Below are 22,367 nucleotides of genomic sequence, written 5' to 3'. Positions count from 1 at the left end.
TTAAAATTTTAAGAAAAGAAAAACCTTTAAAGATTAATATGGGTCAGTTGGATAATTTTCTTTGAAGGGTGTTGCTATACCAAATGCAAGTTGAGCAGGACGTCAGCAACGTGACATCTGCAATGTCAGAATAGGAAGCTCCTGACTCTCCCTCCAAATACTTGATTTGCAGGTCAGTTCCCTCTGAGAGAAAGTCATACAAGTTGAGACACTCCTACCCGCCAGGCAACTGAGAAAACATCCACAGCGGGTAGGTAGGAAAAGCTGAGCACTGCTTCATGAAATCAGGACAGGAATCCCCACCACCTAACCTCTCCCGTGGAGAGAAGGGTTTGGACCTCACACATAGTGCCCTAACCCTAGGTTCCCCACGGATTGGCTCTTAATTTACCAAGTCTGGGAGTGGAGAGCTTTAGACATTTGGGAGTCTCTAGACCATGGGAAAGAAGCCTCGGTTTGACACAAGTGCTCAAACCTTCCAGGGCCTTCATCGCCTGGAGCAGTTCTGACAAGGGGCTTAAAAAATGCAGCCCAGTTTCTACCTAGAAGGGGTTTATGACACATTTCTGGAGGCTACTTGGCGGCCTGGGTTCTAACCAATATGCAACAGGGAGTTAGAGGCGGAGACACACATTAGGCCAGCTGGCAGCCTAAGAAACAGGCTGTTACCTCTGAGCCTCCTCCCATGACTCATCCCAGCAATAACTCCAGGTCTAATAATATCCTCTGGAAGGAGTTTGTCCACACATTGAGCTCCCCAACTTTTATAGCTTCCACTCAAGGAACCGCATCCTAAACCTCCCACTTCTGGGAGCAGAGGGGACGAAGTATATGAGTGTCTATCTAGACCGTAGAGAAAAGTGGCAGTTTTATATGGACTTGTAGGTACTTCCAGCGGCTTCTTCCCTTAGGAGCAGTGATGAGAAGGTGCTCTAAGAGTGCAGCTCCTCATTTCTCCCCAGATGGGGTTTATACCATGCGTTGAACGCCCAACTTTTACCCCTGCCTCCCAGAGGACTCCATCCTAAACCTCTTAGCTCTGGGAGCAGAAGGGACTAGGAATATTCTAGTCTTCCTGTATCACAGAACAAAGATGTGGTCTTAAATGGGTTTACAAACACTTCCAGGAGCTACATCCCCTTGGAGGAGTGCAGAAAAAAGTTGGGAATGTGCAACTCCCATTTTTTTGTCCAGAAGGGGCTTACAGCACACACTTCCAATGCTACCTGATGACCTGCCATCTAATGACTTCCATCAGGGAGCTAACAGGGCGAGCATGTAATAGCCTTCCAGCAGCCAGAGCTCAGCACATGAGCCTTTGCTCTGGCTCACCCCAGTAATCTAAGCCTACCCGTACTTCCTGGAAAAAGTTTGGTCAGACACCAAGTGCCGCACCTTCCATAGCTCCCACCTGTCTCCTTAGTGAACTAGCTCTAGAAATTGACAGGGCTTCGCATTCCTGAGTGGACTTAAACCACAGAAAATGAAGAGGTAGAGGTACAATGGGCCCACTTCAGGAGTTATCTCCCCAGGATTGGAGGATACAGCCTAAATGTGAGTACAGGCATTTGTCACAGATTCTCTACCTGGCTTAGTGCAGAAATAGTGAGCGGTAAATGACTGTGCTCAGCTTCACTGTGAAGACAGAAGGAATTGAAACACATAGCCCACCCTCCAACCCTTCTAGCTACATATCAAGAGAGTCTGATGTGTTCCACCTTTACAGTCTTGTGGTACCAACAGGACATGGCACATCTTAAGCTCTAGAGGCCGCCAAAACAGACAGTAGTCTGGACAAACACACAGATTTGAGAGGCACCTTAAAAATCGTTGGCCAGTCAGACTGGTGAGATCCTTCTCCTATACAAGGCCAGTCTGACGAGATAGGGAGAGGTAGTATGTATTTTTTTTTAATCTAATTCACTCAAACCAACACACAGCATCAATGACAATGAAAAAATGAAATTCCTGATAAATGAACAAGACATCTCCAGAAAGCAACCTCAGTTAAGTAGAGATATGTGATTTTCCCAACAGGGAATTCAAAATAATAGTCATAAAGACCCTCACTGAGGTCAAGAGAGCAATATTAGAACAAATTGAGAACTGTACAGATAGAAGGTGTTTTTTAAAAAGTACTCAATGAATTTTGGTACTTTAAAAATACTTTCTCTGAGGGTCGGCTTGGTGCGGTGACTTATGACTGTAATCCCAGCACTTTGGGAGGCTGAGGCAGGTGGATCACTTGAGGTCAGGAGTTTGAACACCAGCCTGGCCAACATGGTGAAACACCCCATCTCTACTAAAAATACAAAAATTAGTCGGGTGTGGTGGCACACGTCTGTAATCCCAGCTACAGGGGAGGCTGTGGCATGAGAATTGCTTGAACCCAGGAGGTGAAAGTTGCAATGAGCCAAGATTGCACTACCGCACTCCAGCCTGGGTGACAGAACATGACTCCATCTCAAAAAAACTTTCTCCGAAGAGTACTGCAACTGAACTGAAAAATTCAATAGAGAGGTTCAACAGCAGACTAGATTAAGCAGAAGAAAGGAACAGTGAACTTAAAGACAGATTACTGGAAACCATCCAATCTGAGAAACAAAGAGAAAAAGAGTAAAGATAGCTTAGAGACATATGGTGGTCCAACAACTTATGTGTTACCAACATGCCAAAAAGAGAAGAGAGAGAAATGGGCAGAAAACATGTTCAAAGAAATAACAGCAGGAAAAATCCCATACCTAGGAAAGAAAATAAGCCAAATCTAGGAAGCACTAAAGGACACCAAGTAAGATGAATCCAAAAAGATGCACCCCCAAGAAACATCTTAAATTATCAAAAGGTGAAGGCAGAGCTTTGAAAGTAGTAAGGGAAAAGAGAATCATCACGCATAAGGAAACCTCTATAAAACCATCAGCGGATTTCCCAAATGCAAGTTGAAGGTCTAAGGTTTATGTGAAGAATTAACCTTTGGGGATAACAGGAGAGGATACATTTCGGCTTCCTTAGGATAATTGTAACAGGTGGTGAGTCTGCTCAGTCAGGCTGCAGGGGGACAGGGTAACCTTTGAAATGGAAGTGGCCTTCAAAATGGGGCTTAAGGAATGGTTCATGGTTGGGGCCTATGTGTTCCAATTCAGTGGACATGTATGTAGTCTTTTCATTTATATCCACTCTTATGTCAGCAGGGATGAACAGGTGGTAAAATGAAAAAATTATTTGGATAAATGTCGACAAGAGTTCTGTGGTGGTTTGGGCCATGACAATTACCAACACTTGGTGGGCATGGTTAAACGGCTAAAGAGGATCTGTATTGAAGTAAACGGTTGGATTTATTTTTGCTCCAGCCTTTCCCTTTTAAAAACCTGCCCATTTTACAAAACAAAGCTTAAAACCCAGGTATCTACTATGTAATAGAAATGTGTAAATGACCAACCTGGGAAACATGGTGAAACCTTGTCCCTACAAATAAAATTTAAAAATTAACTGGGCATGGTGGTATGCACCTCTGTAGTCCCAGCTGCCAGGAGACTGAGGTGGGAGGACAGCTTGAGCCCCGGAGGGAGGAGGTTGTAGTGAGCTGAGACTGTGCCACTGCACTCCAGCCTGGGAGACAGACCCTGTCTCAGAAAAAGTGTAAATGAGTTTAGTCTGCCTGGTGAGTGGTGTGGGGAAGGAAGTTGGCCTAATCTGTTAATGTTCCTGAAAGGAGCGAAGGGTGGGCTGAATTAAACCAAAAGATGAAAGAAAGATGTTTTAACAATTTATATTAAATGAAAACTACGGTATAGTTTCTATTCACTTTGCTAGGATAAAAGGAAAAACATTTTAGGTAATTTCAACTGCTCAGAGTCTCAGAATTTTTGCTTGTTTCTTATGGGTTGTACCTCTGCAGAAGGTGGAACTGATTCCTACAGTGAAGAATCTGATTCAGATTTATCTGACGTGCCCGAATTGGACTCTGATATTGAGCAAGAAACTCAAATCAATTATGATCGCCAGGTCAGTAAGCAGGGAGCAATGAAAATTTGTAACCCTAGAAGGGGATCTCATTGGATTTGGACATAGCACTAAAAATCACTGGCACTTAGACAAAGAAAATTAAGGCAAAAACAAGAAAAGTAGTCTACTTTGTGCCTTTAAGTGCAGGTTAAACCCAAAGTTTCAAGACTGAACCCCTGGTATTTGGGCTTTTTGCCTCCCCAGCACCTAAAACTTTGAAATATTTTTTGGAAGAAAAATGTGCAAGTAAGCCATAGGTCTTTTTTCACTTTCTTAGCAGATTACGAAAGCATGTGTTTTCTTTACAAGGATGGATACCCTTGAGGCATGGTGGGTTTGCATGTGAGCTTGTTAGCCCAGTTTTTCTATTAACTCTTGCAACCATTTCCATTTAATCAAAGTAATTATCTACTTAAAGTAAAAGCTCAAATAAAATGTGTATTAATCTCTCCAGTCAGAAATTACCTCTAGTAGGAAAGCTGATCAGTTGACTTCAATTTTTTTTTTTGGAAGTTGACATATCATTTTAGCGCTAAACAGTGAGTGTTGAAGCATTCCCTGAGAGGAATCTGAACACATACCACCTTGTTACGGCAATAACCATGGGGGTTCTCTTTTTCTTCCTTGTCACTTAACAAAGATATGCGAAGCAGATTCTGTACATGAATGTGGAATCAATAAGACTTCAAATTTCAGATACATCAACTGTCAGTGTTGCCAATAGAGATTTAGGATATAGGCCTATGGCAGGTACCATGTGTTGAAAGAAGTTAAGTAATTTGCCCATGTCCACTTTGCTTGTAGTATTAGGATAACAATGCTTATCTAGGCTCCTCTCCAAAGTGCACACTCTATGCACCACCTGGTTTGCCTCTATGTAAGCACTAAGTTGAAATAGTTTTCAGCCCATAATTGTCACTCATTGATTCAGGGTTTGAAAAATTGTGTTCATAGTAAGACAGTCTAATGGTTTGGGTCAACCCCATGATGAAATCATCTTAACTGTGTATTGACACATTGTATTATGCAATATGACTACTAAAAAGGACTTGAAAAGAGATTATTGTCTGTGGCCGTACACCCCTGAACGTAGCCGATCTTGCCTGAAAGGGAATTATTAATGTGGAAATATTATGCAAACACTAAACAATATTATACTCTGGTATCAGGAGACAATAAAATTTAAACACAATACAAAATTTAGGAAAACAAATCTTTAATTGGGAAGTGTTTGTTTAATAAAATGCCAATAGAAGAAAGAAAAGGGACCAGGCACAGTGGCTCATTCCTGTAATGCCGATGTTTTGGGAGGACGAGGTGGGAGCATTACTTGAGGCCTGGAGCTTGAGACCAGCGTAGTTAACATAGTCTCTGTATCTATTTAAAAAAAAAAATGCTGGGTGTGTGCCTATAGTCCTAGCTACTCAGGAAGCTGAGGTGGGAGGATTGCGTGAGCCCAGGAGTTTGAGGGCTACAGTGAGCCCTGATCACGCCACCGTACTCCAGTCTAGGCAATAGAGCAAGACCCTGTCTCTAAGGAAAATGAATAAAAGAATGAAAAGATAGACTTAAAATTCATGCCTACAACTTAAACAGTTTGAATATCCTTAATGTGAAAATCTGAATTCTCCAAAATCCAAAACTTCGTAAGTACCAGTATGATGCTCAAAGGAAATGTGCATTGGAGCATTTTGTATTTTGGTTTTGGATTTGGAATGCTCAACCAGTAAGAATAATGCAAATATTCCAAGACCTGAAAAAATCTGAAATCTGAAACACTTCTGATCCCAGACATTTCAAATAAGGAATACTCAGCCTGTATATTCTTCCTGACATTTCACTTTCCAGTGCTTATACTGATACATGATTTCTATTCACAGTATTCCTGAGTTATTCCTGAACAGGGGTTTTTAAACTCAATTTTACAGATGAGAATTTGAGGCCAACAGAGGTTGTGAGACCTGTTTAAACAATAGAAATATCAAGACTAGAATTCATTGCTCTAAAGTAAATCGTTGGTGAGCTGATGAAAGCATCATGAATTAAGATGAATAATTATCTTTAGATTCTAGAAGCTTAGTTAATTGCATCTATAGTAGACAAAACTAGTGAGATTTCTTCTGACTTTTACAAATAATTTTTGATCAAATCCTAAACAGGGACCTTATATTTTATGATTTTTTAAATAGTTTAATTAAATAAAAACTTAAGATGAGAAATTATTACTAGATTGGATTTTATTCTCTGCCTGTTAAATGGACATTTCTTGGTAGCAAAGTATAAATACACAGTAAACAACAGATTGGTTTTTATGTGCATTTAAATGGTACAATCAGCAGCACATTTTAGGTCCCAAGTTAGACCAAGATTGATCTTTGCTCTATATCTCAGATCTGTTAAGATGCATGAAGCTATGAAGGGAATATAATTCCAAAGAGGGATTTCAGGAGAAAATTGTCATGACTCATAAGGTCCACATTTTTCAAATTTCAGAATCAGTAAGAGATTTCTGGCCTTAGAAGAAATAAAACAAAATATTTTATTTATATTTTACCGATACTTAATTTCCTTTAAAATTTACCAATATATTTTCTAGACATTAAGAAAACAGTAACCAATCAAGAAAGATTATCTTAAAATCCCAATTATTTAAAAAAATAGTTCATATTACTTTTGTTCATTAGGAAAAAATAATATTCAATCTCATGTCTTATGTTTTCAAAGACACTTTATTGAAGCAATGAAAGATTTTACAAGAATGCTAAGATATTGATATTTTTGGAACCTCATGAAAGGCATCTCACCCAGATGTTTCTGTTGTACTTTAAGGTTTACAAAGAAGATCTACCTCAGCTAAAGCAACAAAGTAAAGAGAAAAACCACGTAGTGCCCTTCCTCAAACGAGAAAAGGCTCCTGAGGACAGCTTGAAACTCCAGTTCATACACGGGTGGGTGGCCTATCATGGGCGCCTGTGCGTGTTCCTCTGTCTCTGCCTGGTTATCACCAATCTTAGCACCAGGCTTAAGGGATCCCCTCCCCTCAGTGTTGTCCTCCTCCTGGCTAGCTCTTCTCTGCAGTGTGCACTTGAACCTGTGGTTGCTATTTTAAGTGTGACTCTGTCCAGTTTCCTCGTCGATGTTCTGTGCCATCACAGTGTGATTGCCTCTAGATTTTTCAGACTTCATGTAATTCCATGACATAAAGGGTACTGCTGCTCATTGCTGCTGCACTTCTTTCTCATCACCATCTTCACTTTCTGTTTCTCCTTTCCCCTAATCCCCTGCTTTGTTTTGCTGGCTCCACCATAGGACAGTATTTCCTTCAAATATATTCTGCACATGTGCCCAAAATAATTTTGAATTTTATAAAATTATATGCACCCTTGCATATTTTAAGGAGACAACTAAAACTTTTTAATGTCAGTTTAAGTGGTTGAGAAGATGCTGTCTATATTATGAATACATCAGTCCTTTAAATGGACGCAAAGGAACCTAAATGCCATAAATATTTGATTCTCACTATTATCAACTTAAAAAATACGTGAGGCCAGATACAGTGGCTCACACCTGTGATCTCAGCACTTTGGGAGGCTGTGGAGGTGGGATTGCTTGAGTCCAGGAGTCCAAGACCAGCCTGGGCAACATGGTGAAATCTCATCTCTACAAAAAGCTAGCCAGATGTGGTGGCGTGCACCTCTAGTCCCAGCTACCCAGGAGGGACGCTTGAGGTAGAGGAATCGCCTGAGTTGGGGAGGTCTAGGCTGCAGTGAGCCATGATCTTGCCAGTGCACTCCAGCCTGGGTAAGAGTGAGGCCCTGTCTCAAAAGGGTAAAAAAAATACATGAACAAGTCCTTCTGTAACAGGAAGAAATTTTACATCATTCATATTTCTACCTAAGCTCATATTTCCATTCTAATTTTCCCATAAAATTTTACCCTAACATAATCTTTTTATGCTTGAGAGTCCTTTGTCACCATACCTTCTGCAAGAAAAAAAAATTTCTGTGACCCTAAGACTCTAACTCAGCCCAATACAGTATCCACTAGCCACACACAGCCACTGAGCACTTAAAATGTGGCTATTCTGAAAAAAGATGTTCTGCATGTGTAAAATGCACACCAATTTTGAAGACTTACTATGAAAAGAGGAATGTAAAATATCTCATAAGTTTTTATATTGATTACATGTTGACATAGTAATACCTTAGATGTGTTTTGGGTTTAAAATGTTACGAAATAAATTTTGTTTTCTCTTTTTCTAATGTGGCAACTAACAAATTTTTAATTACTTAGGAGGATCATGTTATTTTTCTGTTAGATAGTGCTGCTCCCTTAACAATTTATTTGAATTATAACTATTAGTAAAATCGACTAAGTCAACATAAATGTATTACTAATTATGACATATAATTATTAAGCACAGAAAAATTTTGTTGGAAATTATTTTAATATGATGGATTCGTTTTCAATTGCAAGATCTGTGCACTTATATTACTTATTGTTAGAATGTAACAAAGTTCAATATTGAGTCTATTCTCAGTTCTCTTTCTTGTATAGATGTAAGCTCTGAGAAAGTTTATTCTCTTAAGTAGGTAAGAATGGAGGCCATTTTATAGCAATGTTATTCAATTCTTCAAACTCCTATGATAGGCCAAAAAAGTCATATTTGATTTTGATATATCACAAAAAATAATGATCTTTCAGCTGGTAATTCCATTAAGTGTCTGTACAATTTTGTTGAAAGCAAAGAATTGGAAATCACTTGATTTGCAGGATTCCTTAGCCAGTCATTAGAGTTGTTTTCTTTCAACATCCATACTTGTGTTTTGAATTGTTCCTTTATTTTGGTGCCCCTGGAAGGGTCTGTGTCCCAGCGTAATACCGCATGGTAGGATTCCAGATGGAGGAGAGGAATGGCTTCCTACAGTGGGCAGAAGGCATTTATGAGAGGGGAGATAGGAAAGGAGTACCTGCGTCTCATCACAGATGTGTTCTCAGATGATCATTTTTAAGAAAAAGCACACACAATAGCTGAAGATCTGCAAACAGATTCTGTTATAATGTTCAGTGCCCATGTGCCTTTTTGAAAGTCATCTCATGCCCTCAAATGGCCACATATCCTCTTTTAAACATTGCTGTCCTATGTGACACCTGGGGTTCCACTTGTACTTGTTCACGTCAATATGTTAGCCTTGCCTCTGACATCTACTGCTCCGTGCATTTGCTGTTTGTTCAACCACTGTGCATTTCTTGGACCTGTGCTTCAGTTATAGAGGCTACGACTGTAGAAACAATCTGTTCTACACACAAGCTGGAGAAGTAGTCTACCACATTGCCGCAGTTGCTGTTGTGTATAACCGGCAGCAGCACTCCCAGAGGCTGTACCTGGGGCACGATGACGACATTCTCAGCCTGACCATCCATCCAGTGAAGGACTATGTGGCTACTGGGCAGGTATATATCTCCTGTAAAACTAGGGCCTAGCCAAAAAGAGAATTAAATTTTTGAATTCAGTTTACATATTAGAAATTCAAGAAATACTGGGTAGAAATAAACATGAGATGGGAAGGTGAAGATTGAGTGAACACTGCATCCTTCCATGATGATGGGTGAATCAACCAAAGCATTCTAGCACTATTGGGAGACCTCTGAGGAGTTCTTTCCCTGGAATGATGAGATCTACGAATGGGACCAGCTAAAACTAAAATAGTGAAAGTTTTGTCAAGGAGCAGTTTTATATACTTCCTCACTGTATGCCTAGGACTTAGTGTGTTCTAGGTACTCAGTAAATATTTATTGAATGAAACATTTAAAAATACTATAACATCTAGAGTATAATTATATTTGTAAGACTTAAAACCATAAGACTTTTGACTAATTTATATTTTAGCCTTATGAAAACACCTTGAATTTTATCTGACCTTTTTTTGAAATGCCTAAACCTTAGATTGAGTCTATAATTGAAAAAGCTGCTAAAACAGGGACCCTCTACATTCATTTGGGGATGGAAAGAGAAAAATAATAGTTTATTTATTAAAGACTTTATTAAACTCAGATGTATTACCTTGCTGGCAAAAGAGTAATATTGTCAAAAGTATTTTTAGTTTTATCTTTTCCTCAAATGTATAGATTATACTTTTGTTCAGTTTTTATCATGAGTGTTTAATTGCAGATAATACTTCAACTGGTATTAACTAAGTGGCAAATTCTAAGAAAACATTCTTGGTATAATGTCAAAGGTTAACATGAGACAAACCGTCTCCTGAGACTTGACATGCAGGTGGTAAAGCCTTTGGACAGGGTTCATAACCTGGGGTTCATGAAATTCATGAATGAAAATGAGAGCATGAGGGGAGTCAACCCCTTAAAAGGTATATTTGGGGGGATAAAGGATCCATAACTTTTAAATTGTTTTTTAAAAGGGTTACAATCCTCCGAAGGGTAGGGACTGGCCATTGGTTTATACATGAATTTGCCGGCCCTCCAACTGAACGTTAAGAGACCTATTGTGTTAGTTGATGTTATAAGGTTTTCCAAGTAATTGATCATTGCTTTGCTTTTTCACTTGCCCTCATTTTTTCCCTATCTTATAAACAGATGGTGCTTGATTCATGTGTATTTAATAGCCTCTTTTTTTAAGTAAAAGCCAGAGGTGATTTTTTTACATAAACCCCCAAGAAGATACTGCACTCAATACTGTATTTGATGGAAGGTAAACCGGTGGCAAACAGTATTCCAGCAGCCACCTGCAGGAGACTGGGCCTCCACAGACCTCTGTAAGAGTGGCCTGGATGCTGCTGAATTATGCCTATGGCTTTATCTCCCATTTTTCCTTTTAAAGTCATCACACCCAGCAGATTTCCCACCCCCCTACATATTACAAGTGAGGAAAACCACTTTACTATTACAATTTTCTTTGTTTTTGGAGATTAGTGTGATAGAAGCTTGTATCCCTGCAAAGATAATCCACCTTACTGAAAGATAGTTATGCCATGAAAATGTTTTTTCCCAGGGGGAGAAGCGGGGCCAGGCCTCCTCCTGGTGGATAGCGTAATGGAGAATGGGTAAAATAACTCTGGATAGCATCATGACAATGTGCAAGTGACTTCCTTGACTGAGAAGCAGAATCTGTGTCGAGCTGGGAAGGCAGGAGAGGGAATGGTAGAAGTATCTGAGAAAAACAAGGCACAGTGGACATTTGAATTAGCCTTAAAGGCCCAGGCATCAGGTTAGGCTCTGCTGAAACTCTACCTGATTGCCAAGACAAGCCTCTTAGAGATACAGTGCCTCAGTTTCCTCATCTCAAAAATAGCTGAGTTGTACCAGATGATTTCCTAGGGTCCTCCTACTCTCCAAATGGGTTTATCTTGGTTTCTGAGCAGTGTTGGACTGTAAGGAACAAAATCTTTGTTAGTATAACTTATTAGTAGTTAATAACAGTCATCCTGTTATTTAAGGTTGGAAGAGATGCTGCTATTCATGTGTGGGACACACAAACTCTAAAATGTCTGTCGCTATTGAAAGGACAACATCAGAGAGGAGTGTGTGCGCTTGATTTTTCAGGTAAGGCCCAGAGTCATTGACACATGGCTCTACATTGAGAGAGAGAGAGACACAGAGAGAGTGTGTGTGCACACGTGTGTGTGTATGTGTGTGTGTATTTAAACATGCTCCCACTTAGTTCTTTTTGTATTGAAGTGCAAGCTCTTTGTATGCCAGCTACCCACTCTTAGACTGGGAATCATACATGGGAATACCTCATCGAAAAATGTGGCCTTTAGATTACACACCCCTTCCCATCTTCTTCATTTTCTCTCTCCCAAGTCATTACCCAGAGCTCACACTGTGTTCTGTATTTGCTTGAGCAATTTGAAATCCAGAGCAGCTGTTGCTGTTGACTTAGTCGCAAATGTCTGGCAGTGACTCAGAACATCAATTTCATCTCTCCAAATAAGTGGGAGCACATCACTTCTGATTGAAAATACAAAGTACTAGAGAGAAGGCTGCAAATTCTCTGCAGAGGGTCACTTTACAACATTGGTATTTTGGAAATAACTTTTATGTTGAAAAAATAGAACTGAAGTTTTCATCTTAATTTAAAATTTGAACACAGTATCATAAAAAATAACTGAAGAAAGTAAGTTCCTTTAGAGTGAGTTTTCTTTAAGCTAGCGTTTGAGAATGAAGGCCTATCACAAAAAGTATTTCTACCTAGAAATTTTTAATAATCAAACTGTAGAAATTAGATCAATAGAAAAAGAATTCTAGACTTTCTACAGAAAGCTATTTTTATAATTTTTTTCTAAATTTTATTCAAGTGCTTAATAAGTATAACACATGTAATATTAAATTCCATGACTCCACAAGCCTGATCTCTCTTCCCTATCCCTTCCTCTCCCTGTTCAAGCCCTCACTCCCTCTCATCTATACCATGGTAGTCATGCTGGTCTCTGATTCTATCCCACTTCCTCAGTCCATCCTACCCTCTTCTGGGGTCTCCCAGAAGCACAGTTACCATTGCCACCACACGGATTCCCCTTGGTTGGCTGACTCAGTGTGGAGCCCTTGGGACATCCATGGCCTTCCCTGATCTGGCCTTAACCTTCCTTAGCAGTATTTTTAACCCAACAGCCCTTAGTGCTCCTTCACGTCTCTCTAACTGTGGAGGCTACATGTACTCTTGCCCTTCTTTTGCCTGTGTTCTTTGCTCATGCTGTTCTAATGTGTCTTTTCAAGTCCTCCCATCCTTTAAGGTCAGGCTGGAAGTTTTCTCTTCCAACTTTACAGGGAGAAATAACCTGTCCTTTTTTCTGCATCCCTTTTTTTCTGCATCCCTTAGCCCTTTGTTGTCATTGCTCTTATGGCACCCATTGTTCTTGTGGCACTCCATGTGGCACGTAGTTATTTGTGTCAGCATCTCCCATGCATTTCACACACAGTAAACTACTTGGCAGCAAATCCCATCTCTGCTCCCCACTGCACATGTCATACTGCTGTGCAAATAGAAGCTACTAAAAAAGTGTGAATGACTAAATGAACAAATGAGGTTCTGCTTCATGCACTTTATCTTGCCTTTCCCTATTACTGCTAGAATTTTACAATATAAACCACATTTGGGTGAAAACTACCTTCATTGGCTGACAAATGCAACATGGGGCAATTTTTAGTTTTTGTAACAGGCTTGTTCTCACATACTGTAAATTACTGTACAAATCTGAGCTGCTGTATCATTATTAGAAGTTATTCAGTGCCTTCGGTGATTATTAAATTAGTAAAAATCAAGGCTAAACAGTTCATGCTCTACACTGGTGACGTGAGGTAGGAGAAGGCATAAGTGTCAAGGGAGAGAGAACTCCGCATACCCCCTGCCAGCTGAATAACACACTCAGTAATTCACTCAATAAACAGTGAATACAAAGTCCACACTCCCGGAAGTTCGATGGACATGCAGTTTTAAAATAGGTGTGCCATGTGTCACTGATAAAGCAGTGACACCTAAAACTGTAATTTTAGTTTCAATATGATCGTATTTCAAAGATGTGGATGAATTCCTTCTGCTTTTTGTTCTCCATAGTTCCACTCCTGAGTGGCCAAACTGCCCTTTTCCTAAAATTAATTTTGCTAGCAGACATATATGTGTATACTCAATATAAGTAATTAATATGCTTTAGAAGAGTGGTAAAATGCCCATTAAAGTAGCAAAAATAAGTAACAACAGCTAAATGTTTACCACATTATTGGGAATCCAATATATTCATACTCTTGGCAGCACTGAAAATTGACTCAATCCTAGCGAACAATCTGGCAATGTATGATAAAGCTGTAATTCAAAATGACAAGTATGAAGACTGTATTTTATGCACATTTCAATGTATCAGGATAAAAGAAAAAACTGAACTCAAAACACCATCTATCACTGATTGCAAATGAAATGTGCATATGTGTATTAGCATATAAACAAAGTGGCCAGAAATTTAGAGTAATATAAATAGAATTTAATCATTAGGTTATTTCCTCCATAGAGTTGATTAATTTTCTATTTTTTAAAATCAAAATAATTAGCTCATGTTATTTAAATACCTTTGGAGGAAGAGAATAGCAGATCAAAGACATTAATTATGAGTTGAGTTCATAGCAATAAGCTGGTCCCCTGTAATGTGGCCTCTGCATTTCAGATAGCTAACATTTCTTCTGGGCTTATTAGTATTATAGAAGAAAGAACAAGAAGTTAAGTGAGCTTAGAAACCTTTTTCCCATAAGACAGCCCTTCAGATCAGTGCCTGGGTAGAGAAATGAGATACTCTGGAGGAGGTGAGGAGCCCGATTCTGTAACTGCTTCTGATTCCCATCTTGGGCAAATAAATTCCCAAACATGAAATATTTGTGCATAAGAAGGGTATTTCAGTATTTTAACAATACAGTCTCCATTCCCCAGGTAACAATCACTGGGAAAGAGCCCATTTTTCAGCACGTGTGTTGCTTGTGATTATGGAAATTCACCTTTTTGTCTTATAGGTTAAGGAGTATGTCAATATGTAAATGGTAGAAAGGAATCTGATAGCTTTAGAAAGTGCTAATACTAAGGACTATTGTGGAAAAACTTTCACTGATACGTGATTCATTACCATGAATGGTTACATACAGATGAACTGTAGTCATTGACTGGGGGTTGGGGTAGGGAAGTGGGGACCTGTGGTGACTCCTGAAAGTGTGAGCTGAGGCCTGTTTGGTTTAATTTCTATCGATAGCAGTCTGTTACAATAATATAGTTTGAGTCTTAAACCCCTGCACCACTTTATAGGCCGAGAATGGAGATCCTGAAGTTTGGTGGTGTGGCCTGGGTAAAAGTCAGCAGTGGCCGATCCAAAGGCAGAACCCAGGTCCATTGCGAGAGCCACCAGGCCTGGGTTTGACAGCAGGCGGGAGGCACGCCAAGAGTTCTCCTCGGTGTCAGGCCTCCTCCGGCCCCTTCCCTTTGCTGGTGCTAGTGTGTACACTTGGCAAGAGTGTCATGCCTGGGTATGCAGGCTCACTTTCCGCTCCCTGTGCCCTCCAGTAAGCATGTCCATCTGTCCCTCCCACCCTCCACTGTAACTGTGGAGTAGACATGGTGGTGCATAGAGGCCCTCACGTGGAACAGCCCCAAGTGAAGAGAGATCCCGTTCTAAAACAGCCGAGAAACACACACTTACCTGAAGTATGAGCAAGGGCAACTAACGCTACCTTCTTTTGGAAACTGATAGAAAAGTGAGTAGCTCAAGTAGAAATGTTGAAAGAGGAGACTACGTAGACCTCCTTGTTTAACCATGTAAACAGGGCACTGACGTGACACTCATCAGTGATGATTTAGCTAGTGCTCCATCTGTGTGCCTCAGTACCCCTGTCGCTGCCCATCTCTTAGGAGTTAGCTCATTTGGGGGGTTTTGTGGGCACCTACTGATAGTGTGCTTGTCTCTTACTAGAGAATAAATTGTCCTGGATATATAAAGCAGGCAAACAGTGCGAAAATTAGACAACTGAGGGTTTAGATTGTTCTTGCCACTTTTCGAAAGCAAACAAAAGACATTTTTAATCAAAAAGATTTCTTGGGACAGAATTTGTAACTGGGCTACAAGGACAAGAGGAATGAATTTGTATTATCTCAGTTGAGAAGCTCTTTTAACTCAGTATTTATTACTGTCCGGGGAAGGGGAACCATTTTTGTTTCGTGCTTGCCGTGAGGGAAGTGCTTCCGCATGAGTAGAAAACCAGATTAGAAATAGAAAAGGTCAACCACATAAATATTTTCTAGCTTAAATATCAACCATATAATTTTTTTAAACCTTCATAGAATAATAGTGATTTCCATAAGAGCACATCTGAGACTTGATTTCATTGTGTTCAATAGAAAACCTATGCATTTTTTATGAGCCCTGAATAGAGTGACCAACTCATAATTGTCTGAATAAAACTTTTTCTAATTCACCCTTTACTGTTGACATTAAATGCCTTCCTATTATTTCTGGACTATGTCACAAACATCCATAATTAATGCATGCTGTAACTGGAAAGATGTGAAAGGACATTACCTAAGACTCTAAAAACATGGCTAAAAATAAAAACTCCAACTAACTGTCCAGAGAGTAGATTTCCAAAGCAAGACCAAGCCTTACAGGGAAAGTGAGAACTGGGAGAGTAAAAATGTAGCCAATTTTACTTCCAAACTGTGTAGTATATACACAGAAATAGCCCACATTGGCAGAACTCAGGGAAGTCAGTATCCCAAAGAAGAGGTATGGTTGTTGAGGCGCCTCTGGGTTTGCACTGCTGCTTCCATTGCTACCACAATCAGAATACCTTTTTTGGTTTAGAAAGGTGGTGCAACAGTGAGGATAAGCTGAGAGGGTCTTGCAGAAATTCTCCTAAAATAAAAGCTCACCTCCTACAACCCCAAAATCAGCTTACCCTTAGGCCTTCTTCAGATGACATAAAACTTTATTATTTTAAATGTATTTGTGCTTGCATTCCAAGAAGAACATATAACTACACAGATTTCAAAAGAAAACGTGAAATATAGTCAGTGGATGCAACAAGACATTGAATATTTGTGCAGTGTTTTTGAAATGAATAATTTTTAAAAAATTTGTTTATAATTAACACATAATTGCAAATGTTTACAGGGTATAATGTGACATTTCAGTACGTATTTATATTGTGTAATGACCAAATCAGAATAGCTGTCACATCCATCACCTCAAACATTTATCATTTCTTTGTGGTGATAACATTCAAGATCTTCTTTTCTAGCTATTTTGAAATATACAACACAGTATTAGCTATAGTCACCTTAATATGTAATGTAACACCAGAACTTACTCTTCCTAACTGTAACTTTGTACTCACTCTTTACTCATCATCCAAAAACAAAATTTTTTTTTTGAGACAAGTTCTCACTGTGTCACCCAGGCTGAAGTGCAGTGGCACGATCATGGCTCACTGCAGCCTGGACCTCCTGAGCTCAATCGATTCTCCCATGTCAGCCTCCCTAGTAGCTGGGACTACAGATACACTCCACCACACTTAGCTCATTTTTTTTGTATTTTTTGTAGAGACTGGGTTTTGTCATGTTGCCCAGGCTGATCACCAACTCCTGGGCTCAAGGGATTCACCTGCCTTAGCCTCCCAAAGTGTTGGGATTACACATGTGAGCCACTGCACTTGGCCAAAATCTTTATAGCTATATAACATAGTACATTCCATTTCAATTTATACCATCCATAGGCATATTCTGTCTTTATCTTCCTCCTCCTCATCAATGTCACCAGTATCATCAACATTCATTGAAAGCTTGATTAGTGTGAGGCTTACAAAAGAAGTGTGATAAGATTATTATAAGCCTCAAAAGAGGTTATGATCTTAAAGAGAGAAAACACCAATAAAAATAAAATCAAATACAGAGGCATGCCAACATAAAAACAACCAGGCCATAGCAAGAGCTGTGGAAAAAGTAATGTTGGTAATGAATAGGAAGTCATTACTAGTTCCTTCTCCTAAATGCATACAGAGGGACCTTGCCCAATTTAAAGCCTGGTATCTCATTGTGATTTGAAAGACATAATTTATAATAATCACCTGGTGGTGATTTAGCCCTTAAGGAAAGTGTTAATGTCTTCATCTAATACTACAGCCGAGTAGCTTGAAAAAGTCATGTAACTTTCAAATCCTTGCCTCATACTTAATAGTGATGGAGGGTTGGAGAGGATTTGGTTTGTTAAACCAGACTTTTTCTTTCTCTGACTTTCCTTTGTCCAGAAAAGGAGGAGGAGACTACCATTTCCAGTTGGTTGGAGAAGGGTCTCTTGCACAAGCAAGGGCCCTCGAAGCATGGGCATTGGTTAGCATTTGAGATGAGGTTGCCAGATTGAGCCAACAAAATTATGGGGTTGCCAGATTGAGCCAACAAAATTATAGGAAGCTCAATTAAATTAGAGTTTCAGGTAAATAATTTTTGTCATAAGTATATTCCATGCAAAATAAGGATAAATATGTAATATACATATAAATATTGCATGGGACATACTTGTACTAAGAAATTAGTTACTGCTTACCTGAAATGCCAGTTTAACAAGGTTTTCTGTATTTTACCTGGCAACCCTAATTTGGGGTCTACTGCAGGTCTGCCTTTGAAAATACCAGTTGAGACCTCCGAATGGACTGGCAGACCTGGGAGAGGCAATTTATCACAGACCTGTGTTGCTTTACCCTCATAGCTGGCCCTTGGTAGTCAGAGAAGAGCCCTGATATACTGACACAGGATGAGCTTGATCACTCGTCTCCTAGCAACCGTACAGCTAGTGGAAGGGAGGCTGCTGACCCAGAGATGCTTCTGTGTTGAATCTAGCCTTGCAAGGAGGCAGCAAAGGAAAGGCTTATTGACTATACCTCTTCTTTTGTCTTGAAGGGAAAAAGCAAATTAACTGTTTTTATTTGAAATTTAATTGTGCATTCAGTATATTTTTAAAACAATTTTTGGGAAAATAACCTAAATGTCCAAATTATAGTAATCATGGATAATTATTATTCTCTTAGAGAAATAAATTGTCCTGGAAATGTAAAGCAGACAAATGGTGCGAAAACTGACAATAAGCAGTTATACATAGGGATTTACAATAATCTATTCTTGCCAGTTTTCTAAACAATTATAAGTAATATTTAATACTAAAGGAAAATGTTCATGATATAATAGATGAAGAAAGACTGGATAACCTGTTTAGTATGATTCTGGTATTGTTTTTTAATAAGCACATTTATGTAAAGACTGATAGGATATATATCAAATGTAAGCCTAGAAATTTGGAAGATTTAAAATTTTTCTGTATCCATATTTTCTAAATTTCCTATAACAAGCACACTATATTTGAGATAGGGAACATAAAATTTTTTAATTGTAAAATCATCTTTTGAAAGAATGTTTTAAGTTAAATTTAGTTTCTGTAATATTCCTAACTTGGAGAGTTAACCCAGTTTTTAGAGCTGAAAATAGTCTCAGGGTCACAAAGCCAAGTGGCACCTCAAGTAAATGTCATGAGATTTGTTTGTCACAAAATAGACAAAAGTTTTTGTAGCTTACCTGAGAGTCTCTCTCTAGCTCTGTGTCTCAGAATGTCAGGTGGGCAATTTACTTCTGCAGCCCATTATGCATTAGGAAGCTCGGCTGTCTCTAGTCTTGCATTTCATTGAGTGAGGTCCATTTAGTATATGATACCTCTAATGTATTAAAATATAATAATTGTACATGTTTATAGAGTATAGTGTGATGTTTCAGTACATGTATACATTGTGTAATCAAGTCAGGGCAGCTATCACATCCGTCACCTCAAACAGTTATCAATTCTTAAGATCAATTACTTATTCCTCTTTATAGTATATGAAATGTTTTATTTTTTTCATGGAAGAAATTTTGACATTTGTGTTGTTTTCATACAGCCGATGGAAAATGTCTGGTGTCGGTTGGTTTAGACGATTTTCACAGTATTGTATTTTGGGACTGGAAAAAGGGAGAAAAGATAGCCACAACAAGGTAAGAAGCTGCCGGGATCTTATGGTATCCTGCTGATATCATGGTTTAGTAAAGGTCAATAGTTTTCATTTTCTGGTAAGATTTCATCTTCAAACTCAGGTGAAACTCATGTAGAAAGCTTAGCACTTAAGTGAAAAAGTACTGCAGTGTTTCATGATGGCAGACCTGACTTAGAGCAGGTAATGTTTGTTGCGGTGAATCAGAAAATTCCGAAATCCTCTGCAGAGAGTCGTTCGCCACTTCATTTTGAGTGATCTGTGTAATCTGTATCAAAGCATTTCAGCAATACAAAAGGAGCTTTTCTCAGGCTGGTGCCTTGCCCCTTGTTTTTCCTCTGTCCTAGCATCTGGTGAAGGATTGTCAATGTCATCAGAGTCAGAAGCACCGTTTGTCATGAGGCTGCAGCATGCTGGAAAGGAGGCCCCACTGAGTGCATCTGCCACTTGCTTTCAAAGCAGGCAAATTGTTTCCCTAATCTCCCGTCTTATAAATAGATTTTTTGAGACCGACTGCTGTTTATAGACCACCTGTCCTCCCTTACCCCAGCCTTCCTGCCTGCTGATTCAGCGCTAAGTCTGAACATGACTTTCCATTCCTACTTGCATTGAGCTCAGCTGTTTGCCCAACCCTGATCAGGGGTCAAAATAGTTGGCAGCCGAGACCCAGCAATACAATTTGTTGCCCAGGCGTGTTGTCAGTGTACCTCCCCGTTCTTCCCTGCATTAATGATGTCCTTTCTATCTTGCAATATAAAATCATTTTGAAGTTAATAGCCTTGAACCCCAATATTCACTTTTTAAATTAATATTTTCCTCTACAATATTAAATAGGAAAAAAGATTTGTGGGAATTTAATGAAAGAAGATTTATAAATTGCTAGAGACCCGGAGGAGCAGCAGATGGAGGCTTGAGGACTCCAGCTGACCATCTTAGGAGAAAAAGCGAAGCTTTTCTGGTGACCGCTGTTGAGATTGAATTCTTGGCAACAAATGGCAACTCATAAATCTGCCTGCCCAAGTGGTTTTCCTTTTGGTCTTTCTTTCTACTATTCCTCACTGTCATTCTCCTCCCTTCTAGTACTCAGATTCAGCTTCTCATCAGAACTCTGTTTCCCCGCTAGACTAAAATACAGAATTTAATATTTCTGATAATATACCACCTGCCTCTACAGATAATTTCAGGGAAAGCACATGTCTGGATTTCAAAAGCAACAGAAATGCAATTTTCCTGCTAGAAAACGCTCTGCAGCTGTGGGTGGCTCACCAGTTTTATGACAGAAACATTAATAGAAATGGAAGAAAGAAATATTTCTTAATATTAAAATAGTATATATTTTATATACTTGATGGATAGTGTTACTGCTTCTATTTAACACAAAGTTGACTTAACACCATTATGTTAATAACACAATTTATATTTGGAATCGCTTCTAAGCCTTATGACACATTCCCAAAACAAGACACCTGCAGAATTGCCCAGGAGAACATTTTGGATTGACATTAACCAGTGCTATTTCCAAGGAGGAATATCAAGGATTAAGTTCTTTGGAAGAATAGTAGATTTTGCATTAATAAGTAAATAAAAGTTATGTAAATATCTATTTGCATAATATTAACAATGATACATATTTACATAAATACACGAGAAATTTAGACGAATAAATAAAACTTATATTTGTGGCCTTAGAGTGCTTAAGTAGATAGAAACTTTTAAAGACAGGAGGCCATGCACCATGGCTCACGTCTGTAATCCCAGCACTTTGTGAGGCTGAGGCGGGCGGATCTCCTAAGGGTCAGGAGTTCGAGACTAGCCTGGCCAACATGGTGAAACCCCGTCTCTACTGCAAATATAAAAATTAGCCAGGTACGGTGGCGGGCACCTGTAATCTCAGCTACTCGGGAGTCTGAGGCGGGAAAATCACCTGAACCTGGGAGGCAGAGATTGCAGTGAGCCACGATTGCGCCACTACACTCCAGCCTGGGCAACGGGGCAAGACTCCATCTCAAAAAAAAAAAAAAATTTAAACAGGGACATGATAGAAGTGACAAGTAATCAACTGAATGATACCTTGCTTCCAGGGTCAGGTCTAAGCTCCCAAGAGGGCCTAATTCACAGAGAAACTGATTCAGACCTACCCCTCATTTTTCACTTCTGTGTCTCGATCACTGCCAGCCTCATTTATAGAGCAAGGCTGAACAAGAAACCTGCTTCTGGCTGACTGTGCTGTTTTAGCAAGGGTGATTGTTCTGTACCACTCGTCACCCAGGAGGTGAGGTTTCTCCACAGAGGAGGAGCATGTTTGGTAGCTGTGGTGGCATCGTCAGCTGTGCTGCTGGTGGCCGTGGTGACATGTGCCATCTGTACACCCGGGCACTCAGAAGTTGCTCCTCCCCCAATTGATGAGAATATTTTAAATGAACCTACTCTTTAGCAGCTCACAGAAACTGGAGAAATTCAGAATTGGACCATAGAGATCTTATTTACAAGATACCCTAGATTTTATTTACAAGATCTCTGTGAGACTGAATCCAATCTGTTTAAACAATTTCCCCGCATGCATCTTTGCTAATTTTTATGAGTGATTTAGGTTACCTCCATTACAAATGAATTTTTCAGTCTTTTTTTCCCCCTAAAGATCATTCCAATTTTAGTCTAGTATACAAGTAGCCCATTTAAGAACCAAGGCTGATCTCGTATAGGAGTAATTACAGGGCCTAACATCACTGTCAATCAGGGTAGAATAATGTGACGATTAATCAGGTACATCTGTGCTCCTTTAGTTGGACTTGTGTTGCTCTGGTAATGTG

General features: G+C 39.4%; 1 protein-coding gene across 8 annotated transcripts in view; it reads left to right on the top strand.

Moving 5' to 3' along the window:
- EML6 (EMAP like 6) overlaps window positions 1-22,367 on the top strand; it is a 257,346-nt gene that overhangs the window by 143,246 nt on the left and 91,733 nt on the right. For all 8 annotated transcript variants that reach the window (XR_010580450.2, XR_006691700.3, XM_065527077.2 and 5 more), the window contains 5 exons: window positions 3,896-4,002; window positions 6,832-6,950; window positions 9,270-9,456; window positions 11,460-11,565; window positions 19,468-19,561. Coding sequence is in view for 6 of the 8 variants with exons in the window: in XM_065527077.2 (XP_065383149.1) it covers window positions 3,896-4,002; window positions 6,832-6,950; window positions 9,270-9,456; window positions 11,460-11,565; window positions 19,468-19,561 (613 nt within the window). In the remaining 2 variants the exon portion in view is untranslated. The remainder of the gene's footprint in view (window positions 1-3,895; window positions 4,003-6,831; window positions 6,951-9,269; window positions 9,457-11,459; window positions 11,566-19,467; window positions 19,562-22,367) is intronic.

Source organism: Macaca fascicularis, chromosome 13, assembly GCF_037993035.2.
Source record: "Macaca fascicularis isolate 582-1 chromosome 13, T2T-MFA8v1.1".
In the NCBI taxonomy this organism is placed as follows: domain Eukaryota; kingdom Metazoa; phylum Chordata; class Mammalia; order Primates; family Cercopithecidae; genus Macaca; species Macaca fascicularis.
Note: the sequence above shows the minus strand (reverse complement) of the source record. Positions and strands in the feature narration are given on the sequence as shown.